Genomic DNA, 16,018 nt, shown 5'->3' with positions numbered 1-16,018 from the left:
CCCACGTTGGGAAACCAAACCCCCACGGGGCAGCAGGGTGGGGCCAGCATAGCCACCCTGTGCCGATGCTGCGAGGGGTGGCCGGGGAGGTGCGGTGGTGCTGGAGCACCCCAGCAGGGCCGGGTGGGCGCGTGGGACTCGGGGTGCTGCAGCTGGGGTGGTCCCTTGGGTCACAACACGTGGCACAGGGGCCAGGCAGGTGGCAAAGGGCGATAGCCTTAACGTGAGTGATTCAGACCGTGTAATTAAAGGGGAGTGAAGGAAATGGTGGGGTGGCTGGGTCAGGCAGGCTGAGCACCGCCAGGCTCGGCAAGAGGGGGTGGCTGCAAACCCCTGCAGCAACCCCGGTGGTCACCCAGAACAGCCCCACCAGTGACCCAAAGCAGCCCCCGTTGTCACCTAACACAGCCCCACCGGTGACCCAAAGCAGCCCCTGTTGTCACCTAATGCAGCCCCACTAGTGACCGACAGCAACCCTTGTTGTCACCTCACGCAGCCCCACTAGTGACCTAAAGACACCCCAGCGGAGCCAGTGTCCCCAGCACCAGCACACGGTGTCACCCCTGCTGCAGGGGTGCCCTGCTGGGGTGCCAGCCACGGGGCAGGCAGGGAGGTGACAGCTGCTCATGCTGGGGCTTGACAGGCTCTTGCGTGTGCCACCAGGTTTTGCATCCGCACACCCTGTCACGGGATGAGTTCGGTGTCCCTCGGTGCTGTGCCGGCACCGAAACCCCCCTGGGAGGCACCAAACCCCACTGGGAACTGAGTCATGTCCTGCACCTCCCCCCGCCCTCACCGTCAGCACCCTGTCAGCCGCCCCACAGCCAGGCGTGCTCCGGCAGGATGCGGCCCTGCGAGCTGGCAGAAAATCATCCTGCATGCCGGCTAGGGGGCTGAGTCCTGCCCAGAGCCCCCCAGCCCGTCCTGCTGCCCTGCTTTTATTGGGGTCAGCGGGGAGCAGCACCTGCTGCCTGGTGGGTCGAGGTCTCCTGATGGCAGGAGGGGACCTTGGGGACCTCCCTGGCTTCAGCCCCAGTGGGGCTTCCCTGGCAGGGGGACGGGGGGCTTGGGCACAGGGTGCTGCTAGGGGGGCACAGAGGGGACCCTTCCTCCAGAGCTGGGAGGGCTGGAAAAGGCTAATTTTTTAATGAAAGCAGAGAGCATCCCACTCCCACAAGACCCCAAAGAGCAGATTCGGTGGGCAGCTTGGCTGGCACTGGTGGCACGTGGGTTCCCAGGAGGGACGCCGGTGCGTGCCAGGGTGTCCTGGTAGCCACCGGTGCTGGGATGGGCTCAGCGGGCTTTCAGGATCACCTCCACTGGGAAATGGTCGCTGACAGCCAAAGCCTGGGTGTGGGGGGGAAGCAGAGAGGTGGCTGAAGTTTGTCCAGACCTGCCGTCACTGTCATGGGACCCCAGTGCTCCGCTCCAGCCCCAAAATTTAGAGCATACCCCAAAATAACTGGGTCTGGGGGCTTGAATCAGTGTGGGGGCTGGGTTCAGGCCACCCCCAGGTGCACCCAGGGGAACAGGGAGCCCACCCATGCTCCCGGCGGGCTCACGTGCCCCAGCCCCTCACTCACATCCTTCCTCTGGAGGTGGAAAGTCTTCTGAAAGTTGTTGACAGTGGCGGAGCCGGGCTCGATGTCTTGGCGCAGCGCGGTGCCACAGGCGACAATGCTGCCGGTGCACTGTGGGTGTTAGCACCCCCAGTGCCCCCCGTGCCAGCCCCCACCCCCCCGGCATGGCACCCACCGGTCATAGGCACAGTCAGTGGTGTCGGCGACGGTGGTGTCGGCGCTGTCGGGGATGAGCCACTCGCAGGCGTCAAGGGAGCGCAGGCGGATGGACGGCCACTCGGCGCTGGTCACGTAGGAGCAGTCAGCGTTGAAGTCACCCAGGAGGAGGATGTTCTGTGGGGCAGCATGCTGTGTCCCTGCCCACAGACCGTACAGAGCAGCAAAGGCTCCCTAAAATCTTAAGGGGCAGCAGAACCTCCCCTGGGGCTCCCCAGCATGGGGGGACAAGCCCCCAGGAATGGCAATGGAGCCACCCAGCAGCTCCCTACCCAGACATTGCTGGGGTGGCACCTGGTCCGGTGGGTATGAGAGGTCTCCTGTGGGACATGTCCACCCCGGGAGGGCCACCGGGATGTGTGGTGGCCATACCACAGACCACCCGGCTACCCTGGGAAGGGGCCGAGCTCCCCACCGCCGCTTACGTTAGTTGCCCACTTGTTGACAACGTTGGTGTAGACCTCATAGAGCGCATCGATCTCCTCCGGTGCGTGGCTGGGCTTGGCATGCAGGGGCACTATCACAAACTCCTCAACCCCTGCCAGATAGGCGGCTGTCATCCACCGGCTCAGCCGCAGCACCCAGGAAGGGAGCGGGAACCCTGGGGGACCACCCCAGGCCAAGCCCCAGCTACTGGCTGGGAAAAGCTGCTGAAGGGAAAGGGTGTGTTGGCTTTTTGGGGTCTGCCCATCCTTCAGGCTGGGATTTCCAGCAGGAGCTGCATCCCTCCATGTGTGGTTTGGGATTTGCTGCTTGTTTCCCATCAGTTTTTCCAAACCATCATGGTTTTGGCAAGGAGATGGGGGTGGGAGACAGGTGGGAGAGTGTGTGTGACCTGAGGAGGGTCTTGGGAGGTGGAGGTGATGGCACAGGGTGGGAAGTGGGACATGATGGGACATGGCATATGATGGGAGGTGGCAAGTGTTGGGATGTGGCACATGAAGGCAGATGGTACATGATGGGAGATGACACCCAACTGGAGGAAGCAGATGGTAGGATATGGCACAAGATGGGAGGCAGCAGGTGATGGGATGTGGGACCTGATTGGAAACAGCTGGAGACATGAGATGGCACGCAGCTGGAGAGAACACATGGTGGGAGATGGCACATGGTGGAAAACAGCCGGCAGTGCTGGCCATGCTGGCCATAGGTACCCAGGGCCCCTGGGCACCCATGGGTGGGAGAGGGCCCCACAGCAGTGGAGGACCCTGGTGGAGCCCCTGAGTTGGGCTCCAGAGTGCAACCTCCCCTCCCGGCAGGCACAGCTCCAGGCTCAGCCCTGTGCCAGCTCCAGGCAGCCCCCAACGCCTGCTCTGCTCACGTGTGGTGGGTGAGGAGAACTTCACGATGAAGGGCTCCCTGCTGAAGGTATCGGTCCCACAGGGCTCACAGCCGTCGTCATAGTAGTAGCTTCCCAGCACAGAGACCATGTCCGACCTGAGGGAGGGGAGCAGGGCAGCCGCTGGCACCGCTCCTGCTGCAGCCAGGGCCCCCAGAGGTACCCACGGCCCTTTGGCGGTGGCTGGGGAGGACAGTGGGTGACATGGGGGCTGCTGGACCCTGGTGGCATCCCTTACCTGTAGATGTAAAGGTACTGCTCCTTGTAGCTGGTCCGACCCAGGGGGATGCTGGCCAAAAAGTTGTATGGGTGCAGGGATGTGCTGGAAGTGAGATGGAGAGAGGGTGAGAGGAGGTTCCCGGTGCCCCCCAGCACCCGTCAGGCTCTCTCTGGCCAAGCCAGAGGTGGCCTGGCATGGCGAGATGCTGGCTGGAATCTGTCCCAGCATTGCGTTTGCAGGCACTCCCTGCCCTGTGCCATCGAGGTCACCTGTTGAGCTGGTCCATGAGCTTCTTCACGGAGCTCAAGTCGGCATCCCGGAGCTCCTGCACCACGATGATGTCATACTCCGACAGGATCTGGGAGGGGGTGGGGTGGGGGGCCAAGCTCAGAGCTGCTCACCCCAGCAGGGAGCTGCTCATGGGGGCACCTGTGGGTGCCTGGGCTGTGAAGGCTCCCGGCCTGGCAGTGGGAGAGCAGTGGGGACCCCAGAGCCAGAGAGGCAGCTCCTCTGCTGGTGTCCTCTGGCTTGGAAAAGCCTTGGAGCAGCACTGTGCCCTCTAACACCCATCTGTCTACCACCCCAGCAGCTCCTCCCTCGCAGGCTGCTCTGAGTGAGGAACCTGGGCAGCACCAGCCATCATCCATCTTTGGTTGGGGACCAAAAATAGTGGAGATGGCCTGAGGTTGGAGATGGTGATGGGGGAAGAGCAGGTGGGTGGATGGATGGAGGCTTGGACAGATGGATGGAGGCAGGGATGGATGCATGCACGCATGCATGGAGGCACGTACCAATGCAAGCATAGATGGATGGACAGATGGTTGGGTGGATGGGTGCCAGGGGTGTGGACAGGTGGATTGATAGGTGGGTGCATGGACACTTGGACAGATGGATGCCTGCAGAAATCTGGTGTCCCACTGCCCCAAGCCAGCTGCATCCTGGAGACCAGAGACCCCCACACACTCACAGAGACGATGATATTTGCAATAGTCTGGTTGGACATCTTGCTGTCCCCAAACGTCTTGATGTTGAAGGCACCGATCTTCAGTGTGGTGGCCACGTGCAGCAGTACTGCAACCAGCAGTGGCAGCACCAGCTTTGAGGCCGCCATCCTGTCTGCAGAGGGGCAGGGATGGGCTCAGCCCTTGTGGCTGGGAGTGGGATTTGGCACAGATGATGGGGGTGACCAGGGTATTCCCACTGGCCATACTGGTTTCACTGGGAGGCATCTGTTTTCCAGAGAACCACTAGGACCCAGGAATGGTGCACTCCTATCCAGCCATCTGGCTCGTGCCTCACATGGGGCACATCCTGCCTGTCCCTCCTGGAGGGAGGCCAGACCACCTATGAGGCTGGAGCAAATAATTCGCTGCCAAAGGAGCAAATGCCATTTCCTGGTGACGCAGAGCAGTCACTTCCTCGTTCACCGCCCTCAGCCTGGACACCTCTCCTGGCCTGGGATGGGTGGCAGTGGCTGAGGGCACCAAGGTCCCTTGGCTTGTGCTTCTCCCACTCCTCCCTGGGTCTGTGCCAGAGACCCAAAAGACCCTACAGCAGCCGTGCTGGGACAGACCAAGGGGTGGATCCATACTCACACCCCCCAACACCCCTCCTCACCTCCTTCCCTGCCTGGAGCATCCTCACCTGGGGTATCGCCGCCCCCCAAACTGCCCTGCCCCATCCTCACCCAGGCTGGAGTCTCCCAGACCCTCGCCGAGGCAGCACAGCAGCTCCCACGTATGGGAAAAGGTATTTGAGAAGTATTTCCCATGGCACTCAGCTCCCTGGGGTAATATTTCACCAGCAGATGGGATCCAAGCCCTGCCCAAGCCCAGGTGCCCCGAGCACCCAGCCCCACCAGGAGCCCCGACCCGATGGGCTGAGAGGACCAGCAAACACCCCAGCTTCGGGCACACCTGAAGCCCGAACCCAGGAAGGGCTCGCTGCCCCCAGATGTGCTTTTTCACTGGGGCAGCTGCTCTACTTAAATCCTCGCCTTTCCCCACTGGCATCCTTGCTACGGCTGCAAACGCTACCATCTGCAACACCACAGTCCCTCCGGTTGGTAACGCAGTGATTTGGTAGCGTCACGATTTAGCAATGATACAATTTGGTCACGTCAAAAATTTCCCAAAGCCCCACAGATCCTCCCCACTCCCGGGGAGCACAGCAGCCTCCGCGGCCTCCCTGGCAGAGGCACCTATAGAGGGCTGTGTCCATCCCGGGTGATGCTTGTGAGCTGTGCCCAGGCTCAGCTCCCGCAGAGCATCGTGGCAAAACTAAGCCGAGCTGCAGGAAGCGACGCTGGAGTGGGGAGCTCATGGGGTGTGGGAGGAGAGGGGAGCGGGACGTACCTTTGGTGTCGTCCAAGGTCTCTGGAAGGGGAAGGAGCTGCACCTGCATTTATGGGGAGGGACACGCTCACCTTGCCAAGTGGTCCCTCAGCCAAAGAACATGCAAGGCCACAGGCTCCATATGGCATTTTTCACGGAAATAAAGGTCCACTCAGTGAAAAAAACAACGCTTTCAACAGTGCCAATACCTCCCGCCTCAGGTAAGGTGGCAGATGTGCCTGAATCAACAAAAACACTGAGAAGAGATCTGTAAGGTACAAGTGAATCCCCGAGACTGCACATGGGGAACAGCAGCTCCCCAGCGCTGGGGCACAGGCAGCTCTCACTCATCACCAGCTACAATTTCTCTTAAAAAGCATTTATTTCACCAACACCAGCCATTCCCATCCGGAACTCCACATTTCCAATAAGCCAGTGTCTACCAAGTATGCTGGGGCCAGTGGGAGCCCAGTGCTGGGGGCTCTGGGCAGCCGGTGCATCCTGGTGCAGCCCCACCAGCTCTGGTCTTTGGGTGTGGAGCTGAGCTGGAAGTCCTGAAAAACAACAGGTCCCTGCTGAGGTCCCTTGTCCCCAGACCCTCCCCAGGAGGTCACTCGGGGCAGGCCCTGTCCCCAGCGGTCCCAGGGGTGCCAGCTCCCCACCCTGCATGCTCCCACTGCTGATCCCAGCCCTGCCCCAGTAGCCTTGGCTGGTGTCCCAGCACTCCCCGGCCTCCAAAGGCAGCTGCCACACTTCCCAGGAGGGGACACCGCTATGCCAGGACCCGGCAGTGTGCACTGATCCTTAGGGGCTGGGGGGCCCTGCCAGCCCCGCCGGGGCCAAGCGCCCCACAGAGCACGGCCAGGGCCTGCACTCCACTGCCCACAGCGGGACCAGGGCTGGGCCGAGACACCCCCAGGGGGCTGCGGATTCCCAGGCCAGGCCAGCGCCCCGAGAACCCCCATGGCCAGTCCCCCTTCAGGCCAACCCCCCCAAGGGCCAGGCCCCACCTCGGGGCAAGACACCCACAGGCCAGCCCCAGGGCCAGGCCTTCCTCTGGCCAAGAGTCCTCTGCAGCCAGGCCTTCCCTGAACCGAGACCCCCAGGGCCAGGCCTTCCCCAGGCCAAGTACCCCCTCATGGTTAGATTGTCCCCAGGCCAAGACCCCCCGGGTCAGCCCCAGGACCAGCCTCTCAGGGCCGGGACCCCCTCAGGACCGGGGACCATCCTCCCCTGCCCCACCCCGGGCTCAGCCCCCCTCCCCGCCGCTGCAGACGGGCCGGCAGGGGGCGCTGCGGGCGGCGGCCGCGGGCCGACCCTTTTTGTCCGCAGCGCGGTGCCGTAGCGGCCGCCCGTCTGCGCTTTCGCCGCTGTGAGGCCGCGCCGCGCCGAGCGGGGCCGGGCCGGACCGGACCGGACCGAGGGGTGGCGGGCTGGGCAGCGGTGGGGGGTCGCTTTCCGGTGGGATTGGAACCATGAGCGACATTCGGCACTCGCTGCTGCGGCGGGACGCGCTGAGCGCCGCCAAGGAGGTGCTGTACCACCTGGATATCTACTTCAGCAGCCAGCTGCAGAGCGCCCCGTTGCCCCTGGTCGACAAGGGCCCTGCCGAGCTCCTGGAGGAATTCCTCTTCCAGGTGCCCAAGGAGCGCGGAGCTCCGCCCAAGGTGAGCCCCGACCGCGGGGTGGCGGGGGGGCGAGGCCCGGCGGCGTCCCGGACAGCGTCCCCGGGGGCGGGTGGCGGCCGATGCCCGGGGGAGGGAGGGCAGGGCCTGGGGGTGGCGGCGTGAGGCCCAGGCAGCGCCCCGGGAGCCCGGGCGCTGCCCCAGGGAGTGGCTGTGCAGGCCGAGGCCCCAGGACTCGGGACGGGATCCCGGGAGAGGCTGTTGTTGGAGCCTGAGGCCTTAGGAGAACAGAATGAGGTCCCTGGGGCGGGGGCTGCTGCTGGCACTGAGCCCCCAAGAGGACAGGATGGGGTCCCTGGGATGGGAGCTGCTGCTGGAGGCTGAGGCCTTAGAAGAACAGAATGTGGTCCCTGGGGGGCTGCTTCTGGAGGCTGAGGCCCCGAAAGGACAGAATGACGTCCCTGGGGGGCTGCTGCTGGGGGCTGAGCCCCCAAGAGAACAGGATGGGGCCCCTGGGGTGCTGGTGACTGAGGGTTTGTTTGGCAGGGAGAGGGTTGGCTAGCAAGACACAGATGGACTAGCCAGGACTCTGGGAGCCCAGACAGGGCTCTGAGGAGGTGTGGCGGGCCTTGAGGCCCCTGGGGACTGCCCGCAGCCTCGCAGTGCTGTGGCTGGGCCGTGCCAGGGGTTTTAGATGTCTGGGTGTGGGATGGAGCTGGGATGGGGCCATCCCAGAGAGCAGTGAGCGGAAACTACAGCTGCTGGTGGATGTCAGGGTGCATGGGCCAGGGCCCTAGTGGGCAGTGAGCACCAGTCTTGGGTATCCAGGTGTTCAAATACAACTTAGAGCTTTTCAGTGTAACTAGGTAAATGCAGTAGTGGTTCAGGAAGCTTGAATATATGTGCTGTGCGTAAAGATTGACTTTGTAACACCTGAGGAAACTCTCAGCCTTTACTGTTCTTCTCTTTTCACCAAAGTGGCTCTTGGTTCTTCAAGATCCCCAGTATATTTTGCAGCTTTGCTTTTGTTTTCTTTCAGAGATTGAATTCACTTCAGGAACTTCAGCTCCTTGAAATTATGTGCAATTATTTTCAAGAGCAAACCAAGGATTCAGTCCGGCAGATCATTTTCTCATCTCTCTTCAGCCCTCAAGGAAACAAAGCAGATGACAGCAGGATGGCTTTACTAGGAAAGCTGGTTTCCATGGCAGTGGCTGTGTGCAGGGTTCCTGTTCTGGAGTGTGCTGCCTTCTGGCTCCAGGTACAGCTTCTGTGCAGGCAGGGAAGTCTTGGGGAAGGGGGGAAGGAGTGAGGGAGTGTGCCGCCATGGGTACGAGTGAACTGGGACAGAGTGTCACTTAACGGTTGGTGGCAACCGGTTGCAGTCAGCTGCTCCTTCATGGCAGTTTAAGCTGATAGAACAGCTAGCTCCTGCAGGTGCATTCACCCCACGTCTGTGCTCCTGTCCACTGCTCCTGTCCACTGCTTTGTTCCAGCATAAGGGAGAGCTTATTTATGTTCTGCACTGGCAGAAGAAAAATCGGGGTTTTTTTTACTGTCAGTGAAAGTTTTATTGATTTTTCCCTTCCTACCTCCCCTTCCACCCCACCCCCCTCCACCCCTGCATGGTAAAAGGGGTCAGTGGAGGGTTTGACCAACACGGGGAGTAAAACCATGGTCACCTGGCCCAAAGAAGCCGACTCTGGAGTTTGGGAAATAAAGTGTGTCTCATGTACAAGTTTGTATATGGCAGAAGAGGCAGACCTCTCTAGCGATCTGGGCACAAAATACCTGTGTATATCTTCCGTGAATGCTGTTATGTGGGGAATCTCCTATGTCTCCCCCTTTCCCATAGAGATTCCCCACTGCAGATCTTGGGAAGTGCATTTTTGTTCCTGCTGCCTTCTTGAGATGTGCAAAATTCACCTACTTTAAGGAAGGGGAGGAGCAGAAAGGCTGTGCTGGGAGGGGAGGGTGGGAGAAGGCAGACCAGTACCGTTTCTGTGGGGTCCTTCTTTTCCCACCTGGTGAGCCTTGGCAGGGGAGGAGGGGATGCAACCTGGACAGCAGAGGGAAGGTGTAGTTTTTTGCAGATTGCAGCTCTTAAGTGACATGAGGATTGGACTGAAATTTTTCTGTGATAAAAATGTCAAGCATAACTGAGAGGTTGCTGAACTGGTTGTTCTGGTACTGAACTAGTTAGAACTACAGAACTATGTTGCTGAAGTAGTAAAAAAATTTCCATCTAAGTAAAAATGTTGATGTAATAGGTGTTAAACTACAGTTATTGTAAACACGAAATTTCACCATCTATTTTAATATTGCAAAATAGTAATTTTATTTGTGCCTGAGAGGATCTTTGATACGCAGAGAAAGAGAGAGAGGGAGAGAAAGCATACTAATTTTGGGAAAGTGGAAACATAAACGTTGAAACAGCAAAGTAGCTGGGTGATGTGGGGACGTACAGTGTTCAGGCAATGCAGACTTTAGTCAGCTCTGTAGAACTTTGTGTGACTTTAGAAGTGGTTTAATGCACTTTTCCTTGTGTGCCGTCCCGCACCCCTGCAGCGCACCCCTGCAGTGTACTGCGTGAGGCTAGCCCAAGCCTTGGTCGATGACTACTGCAACTTGGTGCCAGGGTCCATCCAGACGCTGAAGCAGATATTCAGTGCCAGTCCTCGCTTCTGCTGCCAGTTCATTACATCCGTCACAGCTCTCTACGACCTCTCTTCAGGTAAGGGTTTCCAAGCTGTGTCTCTCAAAGTAAGAGGGGCAGTATAATGCAACGTAAATGAACTGTTACAATTGAATTAACTGCTGAAATTCTGAAGATGCTTGTTACCATGTAATTATTGCCAGAAGCAGCTCAGGGGTGTGGCTGTTGTCTGCCACTGGGGTGAGAATAAAAATAACCGCTCAGTGGGTGAAGGGAGAGTCTTTGCTGGAGAAGCAGCCAGGTAACACCTGACACAAAGCACAGTGCCCTCCACAGAAGGCAACGGACATGGGGACGTTCTTGATTGAGAAGCTCTAGCTGATCCACCTCAGCTGGGCAGCTGGACCTCCCTATTGTGTGTCACCTACCCAACAGGTAGACTCAGGGCTGTCTGTTGATCCGGTTCCTTCCAAAAAAGGGTAGAAACTCAAATTCTGAATGTTTGCAAGCTGGAGCAGGATTTCTGTTGGGCAGCGATGAGAAACGCAATCAATAGCATACTTCCAATGCACTCGGTAACTGTAAGTTGACCAGCTAGTGATACGACCTGTCTCAGGTGGCTGTTGCTCAGACACTAGAAACTTGCGGGTGTCTAAAAGATGGGTTTACCTTTACTCAGCGAGAGAGAAGGAGAGCTTGTGGTAGACTAGAGAACAACCATACACTAAATACCAACATCACATATAATCCAAAAAAGCCAGTACTGTTTGTTATTGATAAAGGAAGGGTTTTGCGTGGTCTCCAGATAAGCAGCTTGGCATTAGTGAGGAAGAGGTGCAGATTTAGACTTCATTTTTAAAAAAGTATTTGGTAGAGCTTGTAGCATATTCTTCCTCAGTATTTTAGATACGTTTTGTGCAACCACTTGGAATTCACCCAACTAATTAAAAGACATGTCAGAAAGGAAATAACATGAGTTATAAGAAGTAAGCTAAGAAATTTTTTAAAAAACTATTGGGGATGTTACTGGTGACACAAGAAAAGGAAACTTGCTCCTCAAAGTGTGATCTGTAACTGGGCAGTCTCCACCATGTCCTGAGGGCAGGAGTTGATCACACACACAGCAGTATCTGTGATACTCAGAGGTACCAGAAAAGCTAAAAACTGGAAAATACCGGTTCTGTATCCATTGCACACTGGTATTTCTGTAGTCCAGATGATTTGTCCTAGAAGTCATTTCAAGTACAGAGACCTGAGTGGATAGTTCTGTGCTGAGCCCTTTGTTGACACTGTACACAACTCTCAACGAAAGTACATAGCTCAATCCCGTAGCCCGCCCCTGTGGTGGGGTGATGCGTGATTACTCTGAAGTCAATGTTTCTTTTGTCTGTAGACAAGCTGCAGTTGATGACCACCTTTCCCTTCCTATTTAAAGTTTTACATAATCTTATAATCCTTTACCTGTCATGTGATTGTGTTGTTGCATTGTTTTTCCACGAGACATGCTTGTTTAGGTAAGTCTTAAAGAAAATGAGTTGAATTATTGGAGTAAAGAGAACAAGGTGCCAACAAGTTTTTCCAGTTCCCTTGCCCATTGTACTTTGTGTGGCAAGGGATAAAGAGAGGGACTGAGTTTAGGGAAAAGGTGAGCAGATGATGGGTGGGAGAGAAGAAAATGGCAGAAGAAGCTTTGTTGGGGAAGGGAGTAAATGCTGGCATTTGGTGGTGTCTTCAGAATAGGTGGAGAAGATGAAGTTGACAGGAACATGGTTGTGTCTTCCCTGGGACAAACAAGCATCTACCTTTCGTGTCTTGAAAAAAAACCAGCAGAGTTGGGGAGGTTCTGAAACTGTAATTATGACAGTGCAGGAAGGGTGTGTGTGAAAGATTCATTAAAAAAACCAACTGTGCTTCAGTGCAAGACTCTGCTTACCCAACAATAACTTTCCTATCTTCAGATGACCTCATCCCTCCTTCGGATCTGCTCGAGCTGATTGTTTCCTGGATCTTTGAAGACCCCCGCCTAATCCTCATCACCTTCCTAAACACCCCTATTGCAGCCAACCTGCCAATAGGGTTTTTGGAGCTCACCCCACTGACTGGACTGATCCGTTGGTGTGTGAAGGCCCCCTTGGCTTACAAAAGGAAGAAGAAAGCCTCCCTCTCAAATGGACATCCTCCCAGCAAAATTGCCAAGGACTCGACTTCAGGAGAAGACAGAGATTGCCACCAGCTGTATTCAAAACTGCATCTAAGTGTCCTGCAGGTTCTTATGATGCTTCAGGGGCATTTAACAGAGAAGAACCTTTATGGGCGCCTGGGGCTAGTACCCTTTGACCACGTGGTTCCACTTGTTGAGGAAATTAACAGACTCTCTGATGAACTCAATCCTCTCAATGCATCCAAAGAGATTGAACTGGCTCTAGACAGACTAGCTCAGGCTTTGCAAGTGGCCATGGCATCAGGAGCACTCCTCTGCACTAGAGGTAAGTTGTCGGTGGGGCTGGCACAGACCCTGTCATGGGATTATTTTCCTTCAGTGTGCAGAATTTGTAAGAGGGAGTGTTGGGGTGAGGGAGTAAAGGTGAACATGTTCACAGCAGAAGTAGTAGTTTGCCACTTTTAGGAAGCGACAGTGCAGGAAATAGTTCAGGAAAAATAACTGGATGGTGAATAAGAAAGGGAAGGTCACTGATGCAGGCAACTGGCATGTTGTTTTGCAGAGCAGAAGAACTGATCTTCGACGTTGCGGCCTGCAGCAGGGGGTTATATCTGGTTGTCTGGCATGAGGACAAATTTGACACCCTCAGAATTGCTTGTAGCTATTTAAGAAGCACTGTTTAATTGTGCTTCAGTTTGATTTCTCTGAGTTTGCCTGCTGGAGGAGAGTCCATGAAGCAGATAAACCCATGGGGTGGGTATGCTAGACAAGGAATTTGAAAAGCAAAGAAAAACTCTTCTTTGGAACTTCTGGGCCTTCAGCTCTCCTGTAATGAGACCCCATTACAGCATGTACGATTTGAGTTAAACTTAGTAAAGAAACCTGCTCATGTGGCTTTTGTCTCTTTCCTGTCTCCAAACCCAGCTGTTTCTGAAAGACTTGCAGTGATAAAAAAGGGAAGTGCCTCAACTCAGCGTAGGGTCAGACAGACAGACTGTGTTCTTGACGCATTCTCTTGAAAACAGGTGATTTTTAGTGTGACTAGAAGGCTTAAAGCGCCCCAAACAGCCAGGAAGGACAGTTAGTGCAGACCCCAGCTGCAGGCAGTGGCCTCTGCCTGAGGCTTTTGCCCTGGCTGAACCAGTGCTGCTGGTCAAATCTCAGTGTTCTTTCAGGGAGTAGCTCTGGGTGTAATGAGAACAAGGAGAATAGTGGGTTTTTGAGTAGATGGCTTATATTAGCTGCACTTTTTTCTTAGCTGTTTACCTCGTCCATTTTGCATGCTTGCTCTTAATGTGGAAGTGGAAGGTGATTTGAGTATAAGTAGCTGCTGAAGTACGAGTTATTTCAGTGGTTTTTGAGTGTGTTTATTTACAAAGGCAGGAGTTTTATCTCAAGCTATTTTTGAAAGGGCTCTAGTGACAGGTTATGTTGTTAAATACCTTGGTTCTAGCTATTCTGATTTAGAAGAAGTTTGGAGATGGTAAAAAAAAAAAGGTGCAATTTCTAGTTGATAGACCTCAGCAAAAAAAAAAAAAAAAAACCAACAAAAACCAACCAACCCTTTCTTTGCACTAGCACTGTTTAAAAAACACCCAAACCAATACAAACCAGCTATTGAGTAAGATTTGCCTTGCTTTGACCTGATGTCTTTCTCACTATAAATGCCATGCTCAGTGGGCAGTCACACCTTGTATTTCCTGTGTTTTAGTTACTACTTGTTAGTATATTGGAGTTGCAAATTCTGTCCTAAGGCTTGGTGTGCCTTGAAATGAAGCTCCGTTTCCCATACGGCAGCGTTGGTTAAATGTCAGATACAATAAGGCATGTAGGTAGAAAGCTGAGGTAATGACTGGTGAGATGGGGAAACATTTTCTCTCCTAAGGAAGTTTTTGGCCTGAGAATGGGATTCTGGATCTGTTGATGGCTGGAGCTTTTCCGGTAATCTGACCTTTCTAGCAAGGAAAGTGGAAAGAAAAATTGCTCTAACTTCTGTTTTACACTTACTGTTATGTCTTCTGTCCTCTTTCAGATGACTTGAGAACTGTGTGCTCCAGACTACCGCATAACAAGTAAGAGACATTTCTACAGCCGTTGTTGGTTTTGATGCATATTCCAAGACACGCACTTGAGGGCTGTTGAGACAAAACTTGCTTTAAAAATTTATGTTTACTTTCTGGAAGTCAGCCTTTATTCATACACAGTTCAGCACAAGGATAAAGGTGGTAGGCAGTGCTGGCTACTTCTTCCCTTGCAAGCTGGACTCTTGACTGAGGGAGATTTCAGTGACTCCTACCATAGAGATAATTTTGCCCATCCTGTGTTAGAACAAATGCACAGAAAGGGAAAATGAAATTACAGCATAGAACCTGACCCAGAGTTTTCCCATCCCCAATTCCTCGTGTGTTTTACCTGACCCTAACCTTAACTGCACTTTGCTTCTTGCCTTTTTGCAAAGGGCAACCAAGTTTAGATTTATATATATATAAAAAAAAGTCTTCTGGAAGCTGTAAAGAGCAGAATTGAATTGCTGTCCTTTTGCCTCCCAGTGGTAGTCTGTGTTGCTTGTGAATTGTCCTTAGAGCCAGGCCCTTGTGGGCTGGGGAGAGCCGTGACAAAAGCCTTCTCTAAATAATCCTCATGCCTGTCTGTATTTCTCTCCACAGCCTGCTCCAGCTGGTGATTTCAGGTCCAGTACAGCAACCGACCCACGGTGCTCTGCCACCAGGATTTTATCCTCATATCCATACTCCTCCTCTGGGCTACCCTGCGCACGCTGCGCACCCTGCGCTCCCGGCTCACCCGGCGCTCCCTGCTCACCCCGTACAAACATTTATACCAGGAATGACATTCCCATACCGACCTATTCGCTAAAATGCTAAGACTGTAGAGTGTACCCAGTTTCCCTTAGTTTGAGGAAGCCTTGCAGATGAAACCAAATGACTCGGGAACCACATTTTCCTCTTTGGTGTAAAGCTGAGCAATGCCTGCGTGAGGGATCAGCCCTTCGGCAGTGAAGACAGACGGGTAGGCTGCAGTCGATGCGGATGTGGGATGCAGATACAAAGGCAGATCGTAGGGACAAAAGGAGGGGGTGGGAAGAGAGAAGCAACAGAAACTCCAAATCTCTGCAGCGTGTGGAAATGTTTTTGGTCCACATTGTTTTATATAATCACCAAGGGTATGATGTTTCTCAACCATGTGTTTTTCAGCAGCCCTGATCTGTTTACGGCGTGCTGAGACCAGCTAGTCTTGTTCTAGGAGGGCCAGAAAGAAAAAGGCGTGAGATTTTTTTCAAGCTAGTCTGCTCTAGCCTGCTTGTTTCTTTGTAAATGTTTGTATCTATAGCTACAGAGTATGTGTACACTGTATATTTTTGGAACACAAATGTTTGTTTCAGAAGCACAAGGTAGAGTAAAGCAGCACTTCCTATTAAAGGAAACAGTTTAAGAAGCATAAAATAATTCTGCTACTTTCTCTCTCAAACAGCAATTAGAAAGTTCAACTTGTTAGGCCTGTGCTAGGGAGGTGACAAAACCCCGTTGTGGCTGCCGTGACCCATCGTCCTCCAGGCTGGGGAAATGCCCTCTTTACATGCCTCTATCAATGATTCGCAACACTTTGGGGTGAGATCTGGGGTGTTTTGTTAATGCTAGCTGGAATACCTGCCAAAGGCTGGCTGTGGGGGGCTGGCCAGCTTGGAGCGAGGCATGGGTGGGTGTGGAAGTGTCCTGGGAAGGGCAGCAGAACTCGCTGCTGTTGGCACTGCAGCAGAACACGCCATCTCTTACGTGCTGTGATTCTCTGAGCCCATTCTGCTGAGTGAGGAAACAAGAAAGGAGGGAGGGCCCTTCCTACATGGCAGTGACAGTTACAATGACCTCAACC

General features: G+C 54.5%; 2 protein-coding genes across 6 annotated transcripts; one reads left to right on the top strand and one right to left on the bottom strand.

Annotated features, from left to right (window-relative positions):
* Nucleotides 1–1,212: 1,212 nt before the first annotated feature.
* LOC308062751 (deoxyribonuclease-1-like) lies at nucleotides 1,213–6,893 on the bottom strand. 5 transcript variants are annotated; one of them, XM_080384667.1, is made up of 8 exons: nucleotides 4,323–6,893; nucleotides 3,625–3,713; nucleotides 3,374–3,457; nucleotides 3,118–3,233; nucleotides 2,222–2,334; nucleotides 1,756–1,913; nucleotides 1,584–1,680; nucleotides 1,213–1,347 (listed from the first exon to the last, which is right to left on the bottom strand). In XM_080384667.1, the coding sequence occupies exons 1-8, from the start codon at nucleotides 4,464–4,466 to the stop codon at nucleotides 1,294–1,296; spliced, it is 855 nt and encodes a 284-aa protein (XP_080240793.1). In that variant the 5' UTR covers nucleotides 4,467–6,893; the 3' UTR covers nucleotides 1,213–1,293. The 5 variants fall into 5 exon arrangements, with proteins under 5 accessions (XP_080240793.1, XP_080240790.1, XP_080240791.1 ...); XM_080384665.1 differs by lacking the exons at nucleotides 1,213–1,347; nucleotides 4,323–6,893 and having other exon boundaries at nucleotides 1,481–1,680; nucleotides 2,222–3,233; nucleotides 3,625–3,923; XM_080384664.1 differs by lacking the exon at nucleotides 4,323–6,893 and having other exon boundaries at nucleotides 2,222–3,923.
* A 135-nt stretch (nucleotides 6,894–7,028) lies between these two features.
* Nucleotides 7,029–15,594, top strand: INTS15 (integrator complex subunit 15). The gene is made up of 6 exons (XM_080384668.1): nucleotides 7,029–7,355; nucleotides 8,353–8,574; nucleotides 9,882–10,047; nucleotides 11,928–12,455; nucleotides 14,163–14,202; nucleotides 14,797–15,594. The coding sequence occupies exons 1-6, from the start codon at nucleotides 7,164–7,166 to the stop codon at nucleotides 15,002–15,004; spliced, it is 1,356 nt and encodes a 451-aa protein (XP_080240794.1). The 5' UTR covers nucleotides 7,029–7,163; the 3' UTR covers nucleotides 15,005–15,594.
* Nucleotides 15,595–16,018: the final 424 nt, after the last annotated feature.

Source organism: Falco punctatus (genome assembly GCF_963210335.1).
Source record: "Falco punctatus genome assembly, chromosome: 4".
Lineage (NCBI taxonomy): Eukaryota > Metazoa > Chordata > Aves > Falconiformes > Falconidae > Falco > Falco punctatus.
Note: the sequence above shows the minus strand (reverse complement) of the source record. Positions and strands in the feature narration are given on the sequence as shown.

Excerpts from the sequence above, each read along its gene's own strand:
- LOC308062751 (XM_080384663.1), bottom strand. The coding sequence starts at position 3,583 with ATGCTGGGACAGATTCCAGCCAGCATCTCGCCATGCCAGGCCACCTCT. Across the intron at positions 1,914-2,221 it reads TCAACAAGTGGGCAACTAAC|AACATCCTCCTCCTGGGTGA; the intron begins GTAAGCGGCGGT and ends GCTGCCCCACAG. Across the intron at positions 1,681-1,755 it reads ACTGACTGTGCCTATGACCG|CATTGTCGCCTGTGGCACCG; the intron begins GTGGGTGCCATG and ends GTGCACCGGCAG.
- INTS15 (XM_080384668.1), top strand. The coding sequence starts at position 7,164 with ATGAGCGACATTCGGCACTCGCTGCTGCGGCGGGACGCGCTGAGCGCC. Across the intron at positions 8,575-9,881 it reads GTGCTGCCTTCTGGCTCCAG|CGCACCCCTGCAGTGTACTG; the intron begins GTACAGCTTCTG and ends GCACCCCTGCAG. Across the intron at positions 14,203-14,796 it reads TCCAGACTACCGCATAACAA|CCTGCTCCAGCTGGTGATTT; the intron begins GTAAGAGACATT and ends TTCTCTCCACAG.